Source organism: Phytophthora infestans, genomic scaffold, assembly GCF_000142945.1.
Source record: "Phytophthora infestans T30-4 supercont1.76 genomic scaffold, whole genome shotgun sequence".
NCBI lineage: Eukaryota > Oomycota > Peronosporomycetes > Peronosporales > Peronosporaceae > Phytophthora > Phytophthora infestans.
This window is the reverse complement of record NW_003303683.1, coordinates 77,584-93,847: the sequence shown is the minus strand read 5'-3', so window position 1 is coordinate 93,847 and position 16,264 is coordinate 77,584. Positions and strand designations below refer to the sequence as shown.

Sequence of the window (16,264 nt, the reverse complement as noted above, 5' to 3'; positions counted from 1 at the left end):
TGCGACCCTGACACTGGTGTAAGCCAAACTATGAACGTGGTCGCCGTCGTCTCCGAATCAGCTTCAACCAAGCGTGGACGTCGTAAGGACTGCCTGGGACGAGGTCCTTGTTGCAGATGATAAAAAACGTCCGCTGCAAGAGAAGCAAGCGAATTATTCACCACCTGGGTGAATCGCACATCGAGAATGTTCGTCATTACTTGTCCAATAAGTGCACCAAGCGGTTGAAGACCAAGGCGATAGCATTGTGCTTTCCAGCTGCTTCAAGCCCTTCAAATATAACTGCTTTCGAGACGCCGTTTGCGTTGTGGTTCTAATCTACTAGAATGGCGCTCCATAAGGAGCCGCATCCCACGCTGCAGCTAGCCCTACAGATCCCACACCCAGGCCGGAGTCGTTCCTACAACACAGCTACAACGTCACGACATCAGGTTGAGAGCAACACAATCGAGTGTTGTGTTGCTACGTAATTTATCTACGTTTTCTTTACTGTGAAAATTTCCGACTAAATTGAAAATTCGCAAGAACCAGTTTTCGCACTTAAGTACGATCCCCCCAAATCATTTCCAGCCTCCCATTTTTGTATTTTGAATACAGACACGAGAAACCAGCCTCCAGCAAGTATGACACCAGCGAAGAAGGGTTGGCAGGCAAACGCGCGCCCCTTAAGCTCAGCGACGAGAGCTAAGGGAGGGAAGGACGTGACGAAGAAGAAGGGGAGACCGTCGAAGCCACCACACGCGAGCTCGCTGAGAATCGACGCACCTGGTAAGTCGCGTTTGTATTAAGTTTCTAAATCGATTTACCAACACAACGCTGATGTCACGTTTAGCTGCTGATGCAGCTACGCACTCTTCTCCTGGACCAATGATAACCAAGCCTGCAAGCGCGCCCGGGCAGGACACGTCGGGTAAGCTGTTGCCATGTGACGTAGTGTATCGTGTCTGCTTACCCGCTTTGTTTCTTTTGTTTTTGCGTTGCATTAAGCGCAAGATGCATCCTCTGGGCCGTTCGACACGAGCACACAAGCGCCAAATGCTACCCTACGCGAGCGTAAGCCCATCGACTACGTGTTTGCTGTCCAAGGCTTTGCAGTGGACGATGACAATGATGAGGATTATAACCCGGAGCGCGATCCTGCCGACGGACGGGACGATGATCTCGAAGATATCCCCAGTACTATTCGGACCGTCGATCAAGGACGTCACGCAGACACCAGCATCGACAGGCTCAAAGACAATACGGACAATGCCAAGGAAGTCAACGATGGAGAGGACTTAGACGACAAAAGGAAGTGCGATGGCGAACTACATGTGACGGGTACGCCAAGTCAGTTACGTTACCTGAAAATACTAATTGTCACTGTTTAAATTACTAGGTTTTGAGGCATCCATTCTACGCTTTGTGCAAGCTGCTCGAGAGGAGGCCGAGAAAGCTGCGCGAGAGGAGGCCGAGAAAGCTGCGCGAGAGGAGGCCGAGAAAGCTGCGCGAGAGGAGGCCGAGAAAGCTGCGCGAGAGGAGGCCGAGAAAGAGGTTGCGAGCAGTCATACAGCTGCTGAAGACGACATGAAACCGGTATCTGGACAGGGGCACATTAAGGCAATCGATGGTGCCACGGAAATCACTGTCGAAAATGGCACAGCGGATGCCAATACTGCGATTCGTGACGCCGGCGGGACCGTACTACACAAAGTCAACCTCAATGAAACCAATCAGGAACTCACTTTGCGTACGTCTACATTTGTGTTGCTTGTTAAGTTGCTGCGTATGTGTTGGTTATGTTGCTGACTATGTGCTGACTATGGTGCCTATGTGTAACTTCATATGTTGCTACAAATATTTTTGCTTTATTGTTAAAGGCTCGGGATCTGAAAGAAAGCACACAAAAAAACGGGTTCATTCCCAGATCGACGAGCCAGAAATGAGTACAGACCCGACAGCTAAGAAGACTCGTAAAAGCACAGATCCCGTTCCCAAGCCAATTGCGCAAGTCCACACAGCTCGCAAGCCTACACGTCGAACGAAAACTTGGCAAATTCGGGAAACCATGAAGAAATCCCACACATCAGTGACAAATTATGTGCCGGAGCTCCCGAAGAAAGCATTTAAAGACTGGAGTGAGTTTAATGACATACTGGCGGATTACGCTGCGAAGAACTACTTGTGTTACCGGGTTAGAAGCTCGGAAACCCGGGCCAAGTACAACAGGTACATGAACTCATTGTTTGATTATATTTGTGTTTTCTTACATTATGTATGGGTGTATGATTTACTGTAGCCGACATGGAATTACACAGCTTCCATTGAAGATGACGCACAGTTTTAAGCGGATGTGGTGCACTCACGGATCGTCACAAGAATCCCGCGGCAAAGGCCGCCGTGACTACGATTTACGCTTTACCGGTTGTGAAGCAGGTTTCCTCGTTCGCTCTGAGCGTGTCGTCGTGGATGGTCAAGCCACATGGCAAGTGATCGTTGCACCAGGAACGGAGGTGAGTCTCTGTTTAAGTACCCTGTTAGAAAGAGATATTAATACCTGATTGATTCACAGATATCGCTACACAACCACAAGACCAATAAAACAATCTACGACTCGTATCGTGGGGCGAAGTCAATGCCACTCACCCCGCAAGTCCGCCAAGAGCTTGGTCTTTTGACCGAGATGAAGACGCGCACGGCTGACATTAATCGATACTTGTCGGACAAGCTCAGTGGGTGCTACTATTAGGCCGCTTGCAGCTGTATATTTTTTCTGACGTATTTTTTCAATTTAATGATAATTTTGATATGATTTCGGATACAGATATGGTGCTTACGCCTCAGCTGACAAGAAATCTTGTGCGACAAGTGCTCGGCGAGTCGAGTACTGAGAGATCCAAGGTTATCCTGGGCAATTTTGCCGACGAGAATAGTGGTAATGATGTACTTCTCGTCCAGGATCAGCTTGATATTACTTATATCGTTGCGATGCAATCGTCAATTCAGAAGACATGCTTCGAGACCTGGGGAGACAGCTTGGTCATGGACTGGACACATGGAACCAACAATCTGGGGTACCATTTAGGTATGTCCAATTCAGTTGTTTGTAGTTCTGATGAAAATAACATTAAAAAATTAACTAAATGTGTCACCGTTCTATAGGCAGTCTTGTTGCAACATCAGCAACGGGAAGAGGAATTCCAGTTATTGATTTCCTTACTCTTGATCAGAAGGCAGCTACGATGAAGTACATCATCGAATTTTTCAAGCGGAAAAACCCAACTTGGCGCAGTGCTCAAAGTGTCGTCATCGATAAGGACTTTGTCGAATGGCGGGGTTCTTGAGAAAGCTTTCCCGAACGCTAAGATACTTCTGTGTCAATTTCACGCGTTGACGTATTGGCGGAGGTCTGCCGACGTCCCAAATATGATCTGAAGATGGCTCAAAGAGATGCGATGGAGACTGCCTTTGCGAAATTGATTTATTGGTAAGAATTTTTAATGTTGTGTTGCTTTCTGTGTTGCTTATTTTATTTATTACCTATGTCTCCAGCAACTCACAGTCTAAGTTTGACGCTGAAGTAGACGTGTTTACCCGGAGGTGTGAAGAAGAGTGCCCCAAGCTGCTGGAGTATTTTCAAAAAAACTGGAAACCATGTAGTTCCCTGTGGGCAAACCACGCTCGAGGAAAATTCTTCACTGCTGGTAATACGACGACCAACCGCATCGAGTCTAATTGGAATCAGCTAAAGCTGCTCCTTGGGAAGAAACCGCGAATAGACTTCACGATTAGTGGTGTATTGGCACACCAGTCAACGGTTATTCGACAGCAGATCGCTGCCATGCGCAAGCACTCGACTACTAATCGCCAACCAGTTCGGGTCCCCATGTTTCTTTCTCTTTTGGCGAAGCACATGAACGACGACATGCTAGCGAAAGTGCGGGACCAGTGGGATTATTTCATGGTGATTTTGGCTCAGAACACATTTGCCAAACGACTAAGTGACGTGGGTCAATGGGAAATAAGCACGCAAGGAAGCATTTTCCAGTGTAACGACTTCGAGTGGAGCTGTCCCTGCCTATTTTATTGCACCTACCATCTACCTTGCCAGCATCTGATGTATATCGCCGCGCAAAAACACCAGTTTGAAAAAATGCCGGCTTCACGTATTCGGCCACGTTGGAGCATGACAGAAATGGCGAAGCTTGATGAAGCCTTCAGCCGTGGGATAGCGTCGTTGCAGTCAGTTCAAGACAAGCTGAAAGATACACCCGAGTCATCCTCGCACAGCGACTTTACTCAATGCTCAGCAACACACAAAGCAACACACGGCGCTGAAGCAAAAAAGGAGTCTCTTGAAGCAGCACAAGTGGAGCAAGAGTCTCAAGTTTGGGAGGAGGAGAACCAGTCCCGCTGGAAAAAAACCTCGACACTTCTCGCCTGTCAAAACGCGTGATTTACGTAAAAATGCGGCGTCGTGAGCGTGCGAATGTTGTCGTTCTGTTTTCTGAAGAAAAATACTGCTACGCCAAAGCTGTATTTGAACCTGTGCTGGATTATCTATCTCAACTATCTATCTCAACTATCTAGCCCAAAATTCTACATGGCACTACAGTCATGGCGGGAAATAGTACGCAGGGGTATGCGAGAAAGGGACACCACGTCATCGCAGAACACCACGTCATCGCAGAAAATGGCGGATTCCGATTCAGAGTTGGGCCACGACAGCGACGATTCAGCAAGTGAAAGTGCATCTGAAAGTGCATCTGAAATTACCCCCGCCGATCTAATGGAGTCAATGAAGTTGATTCGACAGCTTGAAGAAGAAAAGAACGGAGAGTTTTCTTTTGAACCTGCGGCTGTACACACACCATCGTCTAGAGTCACAGCAGAATGTATGCTGAATCACAATGAAAGACCTAATTCGGGTCTTACAACGACGGCGCAGACACTGACACAGGCTTGGCGGCAAACAGTGGAGTCGCCTCCAGCCAAATGTGAGCCATCTAAAACTGTGGAGCTCCGAACAAAGCGAGTGGTCCATACAAGAGACGCCAAGCTCTCAAAGCAAAAGGCGCGGAAGCCAGGCCAGATAGACGTGCTAAGGTTTCCCCAATCTAAGCCTAGACACAACGAGAGAAAAAAAAAGAAGCAAGTTCGCTTGGCGGCATCCTCGAAGCCACAGAAACTGGCAGCCATTGAACTTCCCCGACAAGCGCGTGTTATGTCTATCTCGACTACTGGAGCGGGCTCCAAATACTAAGGACAGATATCACGTTAGCGAGCTGATGGCAAACTATCCAGTCATCATGGACGACGACTTCATGGGAGCGCGTTCTGCGCGCTGTCAGCGTTCGTATGTATGCGCCGATGACTACGACTACAACTTCGTCATTCCTAAGCACCTAGTGAATAAGCTGGACGCAGTGGTCGAAGCGGAGAAGATGAAACGAAAGAAATCCAGCTATTTCGGTAACGATTCGGAAGCCGATCACCCCGAAGGTACCACGAACGAGATCATCGCGTTCTTTCCTGGAGGCACTCCAAAGTTCACCAGGTTTGTTGTCTGTACTGCTGTGTTGCTCATTGTGTTGCTTACTATGTTGCTTATAATGTTGCTTGTATTGGATACATGATGCAAATTAAAATGTGAACTAGTGGCGCTGTCTACCGCATGAAGGCGTTCTACGAGATCCGTCGGAAGTGCGAAGCTTGGCTGGCAGATATGGATTGGGTTCTCTCGACAAAGTGGGAAAAAAACCTGTCAACCCCAGAACTGTTTGATGAAGAGACGGACACGGACGGGATGCTACCTAGTGAGTCTGGTGAAAAACACAAAGAATTTGCAGAAGATGTCGCGAGAATTCTTGGCAAAGCATGCCTTGGGTCCATGTTTCGGTTGTCGAGTGGCGATGCCACTGTCAAGGTGGACCATTTGGTCGGCATGTTGGCAAGAGAACGGATGCTGAGTGATATTATTATCGACTTCAGCCTCCGCTGTATCTGCAACGCAGTTGGTGAATGTTTTGCTATTGACTCCTACGCTCCGACGATGGGTTGCCCAATAACTCCAGTAGGGCGCATTTCGATGTACCATTACGCTGTTATGCCCGTTCACTTGAACAACAACCACTGGGGAATAATCATGGTGCGCATGAACTACCGTCAAGATCCACCCACCTTCACCCCCTACTGCTATGAGCCTTTGTGCAACGGCTCGTATCGGGCGGCGATGGAAGATACTTACGAAGTTACTGTGGCACCGTTTCTGCGAAACTGGCATAATTCCTCTATGCGGCTCACCGAGTCACCGCTAGAATCAAGCGCAGTATGGCTTGACGCTCCAAAACAACCAGACGGAACGTCGTGCGGTGTGTTGTGCATTGCTCAGGCGTATGCGATGCTGAGAGATAGCTTCAGCTTTTCCAGAACTGCTGTCACACGTGATGATGTTGCTGCCATGAGACTCAGAATACTTTGGATGATTCTTTCGCAGCCTGAAGTGACAACTCGATCCAACAAGCTCGATCGAATAGTGAATGCTACGGATAAAGCTCTGCTTGCAACACTAATGAAATAGAATAAAGCTGTTTGGTTTTGCATCACACCGAATAGATTAACGTGCTTCACTTTTAACGCTGACTCACTAGTGCCTATCAAGCATTATATTGCAGCACTCCTCCAGCATCAAACTGTATGACATCACGTAGCCTCTGTCCAAAGCGACGGCCCCAACTGCAACTGCTAGGCGTGTTGCATCACCTTTCTCTTCGGCGAGCATTGAGGCGAGCTCATCCCGAGCTTGTATTAGCTTCTCCGAGTGTTAAGTCAGCATCTGCAACTTCTCTTCCATGCGTTGAATTTGCCGGAGTTTAGAGCGTAGTAGCTCTTTGCACAACCTCGAATTGTGAGCTCGAGAGTAGCTATGGCGTGTGGCATGGAGGCGCTAGGGGCGTTAGATCTTCACTAGCGGTGCTGGTACAAGCGCCTGCATCTGTGTTGTCTTGATTCATTTATCTCTCAAGTCTCTTTGTTTCGATCGAATCGTCGCAGAATGTGCCTTCTTCTATCACAAATTTTGTCAAAGTGGAATCGTAAGTTTCGAGGTTTCTGAAATATATCACGAATAGATTACGATCGACCCTTTAGAGTTGCTTCTTGTGGCACTCGTTGTGGTGCTACAAGCCCATTGTGTTGCAGCAAGAGCTGTCGTGACGTTGTAGTTGTGTTGTAGGAACGCCATTCCACCCAGGCAGGTGATTCCTTTTCCGTACGCGCTAGCGATGAATCTGATCAAGATGTGCTACTTTAACTTCAAGGTGATGATGTCGCGCAAGCTTAAAGGCAAGAAGTACACGCTCAACACTGATGGCTGGACGGACACCAACGGCAAACGCGTAATCAGCTACGTGCTGCAATGTGAGGTGGAGCAATACATTTCGGAGTTAGTTTATGAAGCACTTCCCACGATGCTGCCTTTATGGCTGCTGTTGTCAAACGTGTAATCGAATCCGTGGGATCTACGACTATTGCTGTCGCTGTAACCGACAATACAGCGACCAAGAGGCTGATGTGGTCAACGCTACAGAAGAAGTACCCGTACAGTTTTTTCACGGCGTCATTTCTCACGTGATCCATCTCGCTGTGAAGGACAGGGTTACTAAAGTTAAGTGATTAGGAAAGCTGCAGGCCACTGCCGCAAGATGGTAAAGTTATTTAAGAAGCACCAGCTGCTGTGGGTTGTACTGCGTCGAGTGCAAAAAGATCAAAGGCAAGAATGCCTCGTGATGCCAGCGGATGCAAGATGGGGCTCGATTGAAAAATGTCTCATGTCTGTTCTTAAATCAGAAAACCTGCTTCTTTCGATGGTCATGGTGCTAATTTCTCAAGTAAAATTTTAAGGAGCAGAAAGCGAAACGCTGTGTGGCATACGACGTGGTTACTGCCGGTGACGTTTTTTTTCAGCTGAAAAAGGCGATCAATGAGCAGAGCGTGCTGTCTGCAGTACAGCAGGTTCTCGGACGCGGAGCCTACACCATATCGAATATCTAAAGGATGTTCATAGAGCTTTCGCAGACGTACGGGGCGATGGAGATGCCTATTTGGGAGCTAGGGATTATCAGCGGCATTTTGGTAGGTCAGTTTGGCTTCATTTACAGCGACGCTCATGCTGTGTCGTATCTGCTCGACCCCGTTACGGCGGGGGGGGGGGGATGGATGACGACACCAAGACCAGCGTCATAGACTTCGTGGTCAACTGGAACGGACCAGAACACGAGAACGCGGCGAGCGTGGAGTTGATGAGGTCTTTCAAAACGAAACTCGAGAGCTTAAGCTGCTGAAGAACAAGCGCGTTACTATAACAGAGTATTGGGGTAGTCGGAGCAGATTTCCCTTGCATCGAAATGTGGCGATGCGAGTTTTCGCTGTGTCTTGCTTCAGAGTAGCTGTAGAACGCAGCTTTTCGACACATAAGCTCATCCATTCCTTTGTGCGCAATCGTCTCAAGAAAGGGCGCGTTGAAAAGCTGTTTTTTATATTCTTCAACGCAAAGAATCTTGACACCGAGAATATTGCTGTGTTTGACGACTTAGAGATCTTGCTGAATCCATCTCTGACGAAGAGACCAACTTAGGCTTACACGTTAGCGCACGTGTATGAGGTAGCGCCAGATGCGTTTCACTTAGATTAGCTGTACTTTCGTCTAGAGGTAAAGAATTTACTTTAAAAAAGATAAGCAAAGTCCAATTATCCGGTAAAATTGAGAGCTGTTTATTTATTTCTTTTTTTCGGTTTTCCCCTTAATATAATATTCTAAATAAAAGGCATTTGCCAACGAATGGTTGACAGAATCCTACAATTCTAATTGGCTGAAGATATTGACTTTCAACCAATAAATGCCCTAAATGCGTGCAGATGCCAAATGTAACCAGTGGTGTATCTCACACCAACGTGGAAAATCTCCTTCGTATCCAAGTGGCTACATGTATCAGCCCAGGGCCTGCTATTTGTAAAAGGCTGCGTCGCCTTCTCAGCGTTAGCCTGCGGTCTCGGGAGGACCTTCAAGTACACAGCTATAAGACGTTTTGCGTGATCAGTATCAACTTGGACTTGGTCGTAAACTCGCCTAAAGTCGTGCAGCACAGGCCCGTCGGTCGGAAGCGTACGGTATTCCACCACCCCAGTAAATTTACTCCGCATCTTGAATAACTGGTACTTCTGAATGGATTTCATTTTCTTGTACATGTCCTTGACAATAAACTTGTAGTCACGGAAGGCGCTCTCGTCCAAAACGCATATGCACTCATTTGAGTGGACGACGCCTCCACAGATTTCGTTTTCTGGTCCATTGCCCAGCAGTCCTGTCGCTAGACGTGTCATTTCATCTGCCCCAATCCTCGATCGCAAGCGCTTTTAGTGCGCAGAAGGCGTAGCGACAAACTGGTCCTACCAACGGCAGATAGTACACGAAACGATTTCGCTTCCCAGTTCCACGACGTCACGCAAGTACTCCAGCATCCTTACGACTACAAGCGCTGTCGAGATGCTCGTTTTCTTTTTCACAAAAGTCATAGTCTCAACGGAAGTCACAAACCGCTCGATCTTGTCTCCTTTCCTATAAGCGTTTCTTCCTGCACGAGCCTGAATTAACTCTTGAGCACGTGAATCGAACAGCGACACCGAGCGACAATTTCTTGCTGATAACCTGATTCCACCCACCCTCTTCGCCCTTTGACAGAGATGGAGACGTTGTCTTATACTCGATGTCGCTTGTAAAAACAGCATCATCCTCCGAGTCGCTTGCAATGTCGGAGCCTGGCAGATGCGAGCTTAACAACTGGAGTGTGTGAGTGGCTGGGAGGCTACGAAGCACAAAAGTCGCTTTTTCTCGGCTTTCCCTTTAAGTGCAATATCATTGACGGAAATTTCAATCGACATTTTTGGAAAATTTCAAAATGGTGGATAAGGATCATTTTGTCTTGTGCTAACTCATATTTAAAGCCCGCCAATTGCCAAAATTAAATCGAGCTTCGATACATTGGAAAAAGCTTTATGCGGCTCTAACGAGTGTGACCCAGCTCTGAGTGCCGTCTATTACCCTTCGAGAAGCGATATAACACCACACAGTACTCAGACGAGCAATCTAAGCCAGGTCAGGTCTCGGTGTAGGCCAGAGTTGATGCCAAGTTTATATGAGATTGCCGCCAGATTTAGTTGACAATCAACTTTGCTATTGAAGTGCTACGTGCTGACGTCATCTGTCCTCTAGCACCTATATGACTCTAATTCAAGATAACATTGTGCTAACACTCGACGTCGACAGCACCAGTCAACAGCAGAAAATGGAAAGTAAATCATGCTATTATATTTTCGCTCCTAAGCCAAGTATTATACATTGCAATACAGTTCTTCAAGTACTAATAAATTTATGCCAGTTATTGCAATAGATTCATTAGCCTCAATATTATTTATCCTTTAACTTTGTATGCCAGAAAATATTACATCATATTTTAGGTACGTATAAATTACTGGAAGCAAGAAGGAGCAATAATAAGCTATTCTGTACAAAAATACAATAGCTATTTTATTGAAATTATTTCAACCTCTGGTCAACAGTAGCTGCTCCTTGGTACGGTTCAGTATTGCGACTGCGTGGGTGTTTGTTCGCCACAATAGCCTGTCACGCCTCATTTAAAAAGGTCTAGCGCACAAAGTGTGCAATAAGGAGTGAGCGCAAATAAAAATTCCAAGTAATTCAGTAAAATAGCTTTGTTCATTGAAGGGGCAACGAAGATAACGTTGCATTTTGCAGTACTTCCACATACGTATCGACCGATCTACTGCGACAGCCACAACACCAGCTTCAGCTGCCAATATGCTAAGTGCGGCGCTTCTTCGCTGGTGTCTTGCGAGGTGCCTTCTTTGCTGTAGCAGCGGGAGCCTTGCGCTTTGCGCCACCTCGCGGCTTCTTCTGGAACTTGCTAACATCCACGTCCTCCTCCTCTGGCTCGCTCTCGGCATCCGACGGGGGCGGCAAACCACTGCCATCGTCTTTCGCGACGGCTGTCTTCCCTCGTGCTTTCTTAATGGTGGTTGACCCAAGTACCGCTTCCACAACCGCTTGTGACTTGTGCGATGCCTTGTTGTACCTGCAATAGAAAACCAACGATGAGCATTCGACACGATAAAGACGGTCAGTGCATCATACATTCGCGTAAACGCCGTCTTGGCCTTAGTGTCCAGCTCCGAGTACGAGTGACGCTTGACGCCAGGGAACTTGAAGCTCTCCATGGACTCCGTCAGGTCTTCTCGGGAGATCTCGCACTCGTCCAGCAGCTCAATCACCTCATGAATATTCTGAACATATGTGAGGTTAGCCAGAAGATACATCAAGTAGCATTCAAGAAACGTACATCTTCTCCTGACAGCAGCTTCTTCAGCAAAATCTCCTTCATATACGGCACGTAATCAAGACGAATGACTGCAGCAGATACAAATTAGTACCTGCACCACACCCAAGATTAAAAATGTACAGCGCACGAACCTTCTCGCGACCCGGAGGCGTGTGCTCGCATTCGGACAGAGAGTTCACTAAGCAGCCTCTTCGACTTGGACGCCGACGAGTTCTTTCCCAGCCACCTACACAATAACCAGTAAGATTAAACTTCATACTGAAATAAGTTAATACCAACGTACTTGGAAAACTCCGGGTGGCCGATGAACCCAGCCGAGTACACGCAGGCACCGACGTTCATAGCTGCCTGTTTCGTGAGCAGATCCCATCGCTGCTCCACTCGCACATAGGTATTCAGCAAGTCGCTCTCCGAGATGAACTCCGACGCGTGCATGGCCGCTTCCAAGTTCTCGTCCGACGATCTCCTATTGTTCATGATACTCTGGATATAGTTCTCCTGCACCATCAGCGGCATCAGGTCGTAGTCCACAAAGTACGCCTCGTTCCTAGCATCAAACGAAAGTTCGCGCTGGAAGATCTGCTGTGTCGCACTGAACGGGTTCAGCCGCAAACTCTCATCCTTGTTGTGCTGCGAAGAAGGGTTCACCATATCCGCGTACGTGATCTTGGTGGTAGTAAGACGCCACCTCTGCATCTGAGTGAGCAACTGTCGAATGTCATTGCCACATCGATCGGCCGCTTCTTCAACGGCATTCTTCTCCATGTGTAGACCTTCGTTCAGCCCAATCTCCATAAGTCGCTTGCCAATCTGAACCTTGGTGGGACGACGCATACGCAGATCAAATGAGTGGTTCGCCAGAGAGCGCACCTTTTGACTCTGGCGGTCATTGCAGATACAAATGATAGGCGTCTTCGACTTCTTGAGAAGCTGAATCAACTCCGCCGTACCGCCACGATCACCGCCTGACATGCCGTCGACCTCGTCCATGATAATCACACGACGAGCGAGGTGCATCTTCTCTTTAAATTCTCCACTAGCAGCGCCGAACTGAAGCGCCTGCGTTCCCAGTACGTCCTTAAGTCCGGTCTGCAGCATTTTCTTACTGCGTGTGTCACTCGCGTTCAGCTCGGTGCACGCGAATCCGCACTCGCGAGCAACCAGGTTCGCGATCGTCGTCTTGCCGATACCTGGAGGTCCCGACAGCAGCACCGTCTTCGCGCCACGGTTCTCAGACAGCTTCGTCGAGAACGGGACTTTCTTGGTTCCTTTCACGTGCATGGCCTCCCAGTCTAGAAGCCACGTCTTCAACTTCTTGCCCAGTTCGATGTTGCCAATCATGTGGTTTAAAGTCTGCGGCTTGTACTTGTCAGTCCACAGCTCGTCGTTGATCGATCTAAGGTGCAAAATAACAGTGACAATCAGTTCATTAACCTGTCAAATTCATAGCAGATTTAAAGGGGTTGAGTAACGTACGTGCTGAGCTTCTGGTTTCCTTTCGAGGAGGTTTTCAGTGCACCAGTTTCGGCCTTGATCTTCGCCTTCTCAGCTGCCAAGTCCTGAGTCTGTTGAGCTGTTGCAGCCTCGGTGATGAGATTGTAGAACTCGTTCTGCGTCAAGATACGGACGTTCTTCGCCACGGCTTCCTTGTATTTAGAGCCATCCGTCACATTGCCACCCTGCTCCAGCGTAGATCCGATAACCAAATACTTTGTACTACGCGTAATGCTGATGGCGATAGACCCGCCACAGCTTTTAACAAGATGCACCGCATCCTCGCGCGACAGACTTTCCAGCACACCGGAGAACGCGAATGTCTTACCATCTAAACACCCGGAACACGGCGCTGGCACCTTCTTCAACGCTCCTTCCTGTTTTACAGTGGTTTGCTCTGAGTCGTCAGTTGCAGTACGCTTCGAGGACGACGTTGCAGGCTGCTTGCTCTCTATCTTCACCTCTTTCTTAGCTTCAGGCTTCACTTCCGGCATCTCCTCGTCCTCGTCACTATCAGCTTTGACCGCACGACGTAGCCGCTTCAGTGGCTCCTTCTTGGGCGTCACTTCTTTAACTTCATTATCGCTTGGTTGCATTTCAAAATCCGAGTCGGAGTCTACGCGCTGTGCCTTCTTCTGTGCTGGAGCTTTGCGCTTACTACTACCGTTTTTCTCGTCCTCATCACTGTCGTCCAGCACTACCACATTCTGTTTAGTAGTGCGACGACCTGTAGGACGCGACGGAGGTGTTGGTTCTGGCTCTGATCGCTTGGCTGCTGTAAGAAATACCAATTGATGGTTATGACACATTACAAAGAAAGAGAAGACTGTAGCTGCGTACGCTTGGCTGGCGTTGCCAATTTCTTCTTGGTGCTGCTGCTGCCGTTGCTTCCGCCCGGAGCCTTCTTCTGGAAGAACGAGCGGATGTCCATTGTCGCCGTCACGAGCGCCAGTGAGGTGTGGATCTTGCGTCCGTGCTGCTTGTGGCTTTTTTCGCGCCAATTCTCTTCTAAAGCATTTGGTGTGGTGCACATGAAATGAGATCCGCATTTCGTCAGTCACTGCAGTGGCACCTTTGCCTACACCATGGAGCTCTCCCCGACGGCGCTCAAGTACGCGAGTTTATGTATACTGTGCGTGCAGAACAGCCTGCTGGCTATCCTCATGCGGCTCTCTCGGGTCGGCAACTTCCCACGCTTCAACCCAGCCACCGCAGTGTTCGTCGGCGAGGGGCTTAAGCTGGCCACGTGCTTCGCTGTGCTCTTCTATGTAAGTCTCACGCTGCGCCGTCATGATGCATTGTATGCAGCTCAATGTGACCGACTGACTGTCTATTGCAGGAGTTCAACTTGCTCAAGGATCCGCAGCGACGGAAGCGCATGAGTGAGGCCTTCCGCAACATCACCAACACGAGCGAATTGCTGCGTGTGAGCGTGCCTGCAATGCTCTACGTAGTGCAGAACAATCTACAGTACGTGGCAGTGTCCAACTTGGACGCACCTACTTTTCAAGTCATGTATCAGCTCAAGATCCTCACCACCGCCATCTTCTCCGTTGTGATGCTGCGGAAAACTGTGCTGGTCACGCAGTGGGGCGCCATTGTCACGCTCATGATGGGTGTTGCATTAGTTCAATTAGGTGACAATGCATCGAGTGCGACAGCAAAGGCAGACGCTGCACAGAGCACCACTAAGGGTCTCTTAGCTGTGGTAGCAGCCTGTGTATGCTCTGGGTTCGCAGGCGTCTACTTTGAGAAGATTCTTAAAGGTACTGGCTCAACGACCACACTATGGGAGCGTAACGTTCAGATGTGCTTCCTCGGATTGGCGCTGTCTGGTGGTGGTCTGATGTACAATGACTTTGAGTCGATCATGAGCCATGGCTTTTTCTACGGCTACCGTCCTGTAGTATGGGCAGCAATCGCCATGAGCGCATTCGGCGGTCTCCTAACGGCGGTCGTCGTCAAGTACGCCGATAATATTTTGAAGGCCTTCGCGACTTCTATCGCTGTGGTGCTTTCCGTCATCATGTCGGTGTTTGTGTTTGACAAGGTGCCGACGGGTCAGTTCGTGGTCGGGGCCATTCTCGTTAACGGCTCGGTGTACGCGTACGGCAGGGCTCCTGAGTGGCACAAAAACCATCTCGAACCTATATTACCTCTTGCTGGTGTCCAAGTGTCCAAGAAGACCAAGCACATCGCTTAGAAAAATGGCTTAGAAACTGGCGAAAAACTGCGTCATGCGTTTATTTTGTAGCTATACAATACTACTACAACTCAATACAAATGATATCACGAACTGGCGTGTTCAGTCAGTGTTCTGTCCTTCAGTAGCAAACGAAACGTCATTAATGAAGCCATTACCTCTCTTCGTTGCCGTCGTGCTGGCACAGCGCTGCGCGGGGCAGAATGGGGTACGAGAAGTGGTTATCGGCCATGCAGACGCTCGGGTAATCCAAGTCAGGGACCACCTTCATGGACAAGAGCCACAATACGGAACTCAGTGGGGCAAGGTACTACTGGGAACTAAAGCTATCTCGTCTCAAACTTACGTGTCTCGTTCATTAAGATCCAGTCGGGACTCGTTGAGCAGCAGGCAAGCAAGAATCCTATCGTAAGCAACGTTAAGTTTTGGAAACATGCCGCAACGTAGAAGTAGATCCTAACATCTACGTAGGACGCTGACCTGGGAGCAAAGAGCTTCACGACCGAATCGTGGCCACGTCGATGGATGAAGCTTTTGGACGGGACCTGGCTGCATGAATTCTGGGTGCAATGCGAGTGTGATCCTGTCTTTAAGGCGGGTACAACGCACAATCTCAGTGCGATGCAAGCAGTGCGTATCAATTCATCCCTACTGTTTTATCAACAAAATAACAAATTCTTATATTTCAGTTTGTAGCATTCGTGTCGATCGGGTACGCCGTTGTCGCAATGTGGCTCGGTTCCATGAAGCTCACGCGTTGGCAACGACGCAGTATCCTCGTCACATACACAGCAGCAGGACTCGTCCAATCTGTTTTTCTAGCGCACGCCTTCAGCTTCATGGACATCTACTATGCGTATCCGTTGACGCTAGTGCTGGTAGTCGTCTTTTTCGTAGCGTTCAACCTCACCAACGCGTTACTTGTGCTAGAGTACGAGGACTCGGAACCTCTAGCCGAAGCTCAAGTGCAGCACATCATCGAGGCGTCAGCAACTCGTGTGGTCACAGCACAACGCGCGGCCTGCTTTTAGACCTGCACCGTGATATCTGCAAAGCTAATACAATCTTCATTCATCGTCCATCGAGAACGATAACAGTTTCTTGTTGCTGAGTGTTGGTTGATCTGCACGTTTGCGCTTCTTCTTCTTGGTGCCGTTGGACGCTGTGGCTTGCC

At 48.6% G+C, this 16,264-nt stretch overlaps 4 protein-coding genes across 4 annotated transcripts; 2 read left to right on the top strand and 2 right to left on the bottom strand.

Annotated features, from left to right (window-relative positions):
- Nucleotides 1–8,865: 8,865 nt before the first annotated feature.
- On the bottom strand, nt 8,866–9,360 carry PITG_18697 (uncharacterized protein; the record flags this gene model as incomplete). Its single annotated transcript, XM_002997305.1, has 1 exon — nt 8,866–9,360. The coding sequence occupies one exon, from the start codon at nt 9,358–9,360 to the stop codon at nt 8,866–8,868; it is 495 nt and encodes a 164-aa protein (XP_002997351.1).
- A 1,364-nt stretch (nt 9,361–10,724) lies between these two features.
- Nucleotides 10,725–13,920, bottom strand: PITG_18696 (replication factor C subunit, putative; the record flags this gene model as incomplete). Its single annotated transcript, XM_002997304.1, has 7 exons — nt 10,725–11,129; nt 11,189–11,337; nt 11,394–11,461; nt 11,525–11,619; nt 11,677–12,789; nt 12,870–13,662; nt 13,728–13,920. The coding sequence occupies 7 exons, from the start codon at nt 13,918–13,920 to the stop codon at nt 10,859–10,861; spliced, it is 2,682 nt and encodes an 893-aa protein (XP_002997350.1).
- Nucleotides 13,921–13,958: 38 nt separating this feature from the next.
- On the top strand, nt 13,959–15,090 carry PITG_18695 (UDP-galactose transporter; the record flags this gene model as incomplete). Its single annotated transcript, XM_002997303.1, has 2 exons — nt 13,959–14,155; nt 14,227–15,090. 2 exons carry the CDS (start codon nt 13,973–13,975, stop codon nt 15,088–15,090), a joined length of 1,047 nt encoding a protein of 348 aa, XP_002997349.1.
- A 621-nt stretch (nt 15,091–15,711) lies between these two features.
- Nucleotides 15,712–16,121, top strand: PITG_18694 (uncharacterized protein; the record flags this gene model as incomplete). The annotated part of the gene is made up of 3 exons (XM_002997302.1): nt 15,712–15,720; nt 15,780–16,013; nt 16,062–16,121. 3 exons carry the CDS (start codon nt 15,712–15,714, stop codon nt 16,119–16,121), a joined length of 303 nt encoding a protein of 100 aa, XP_002997348.1.
- Between the last annotated feature and the right edge of the window lie 143 nt (nt 16,122–16,264).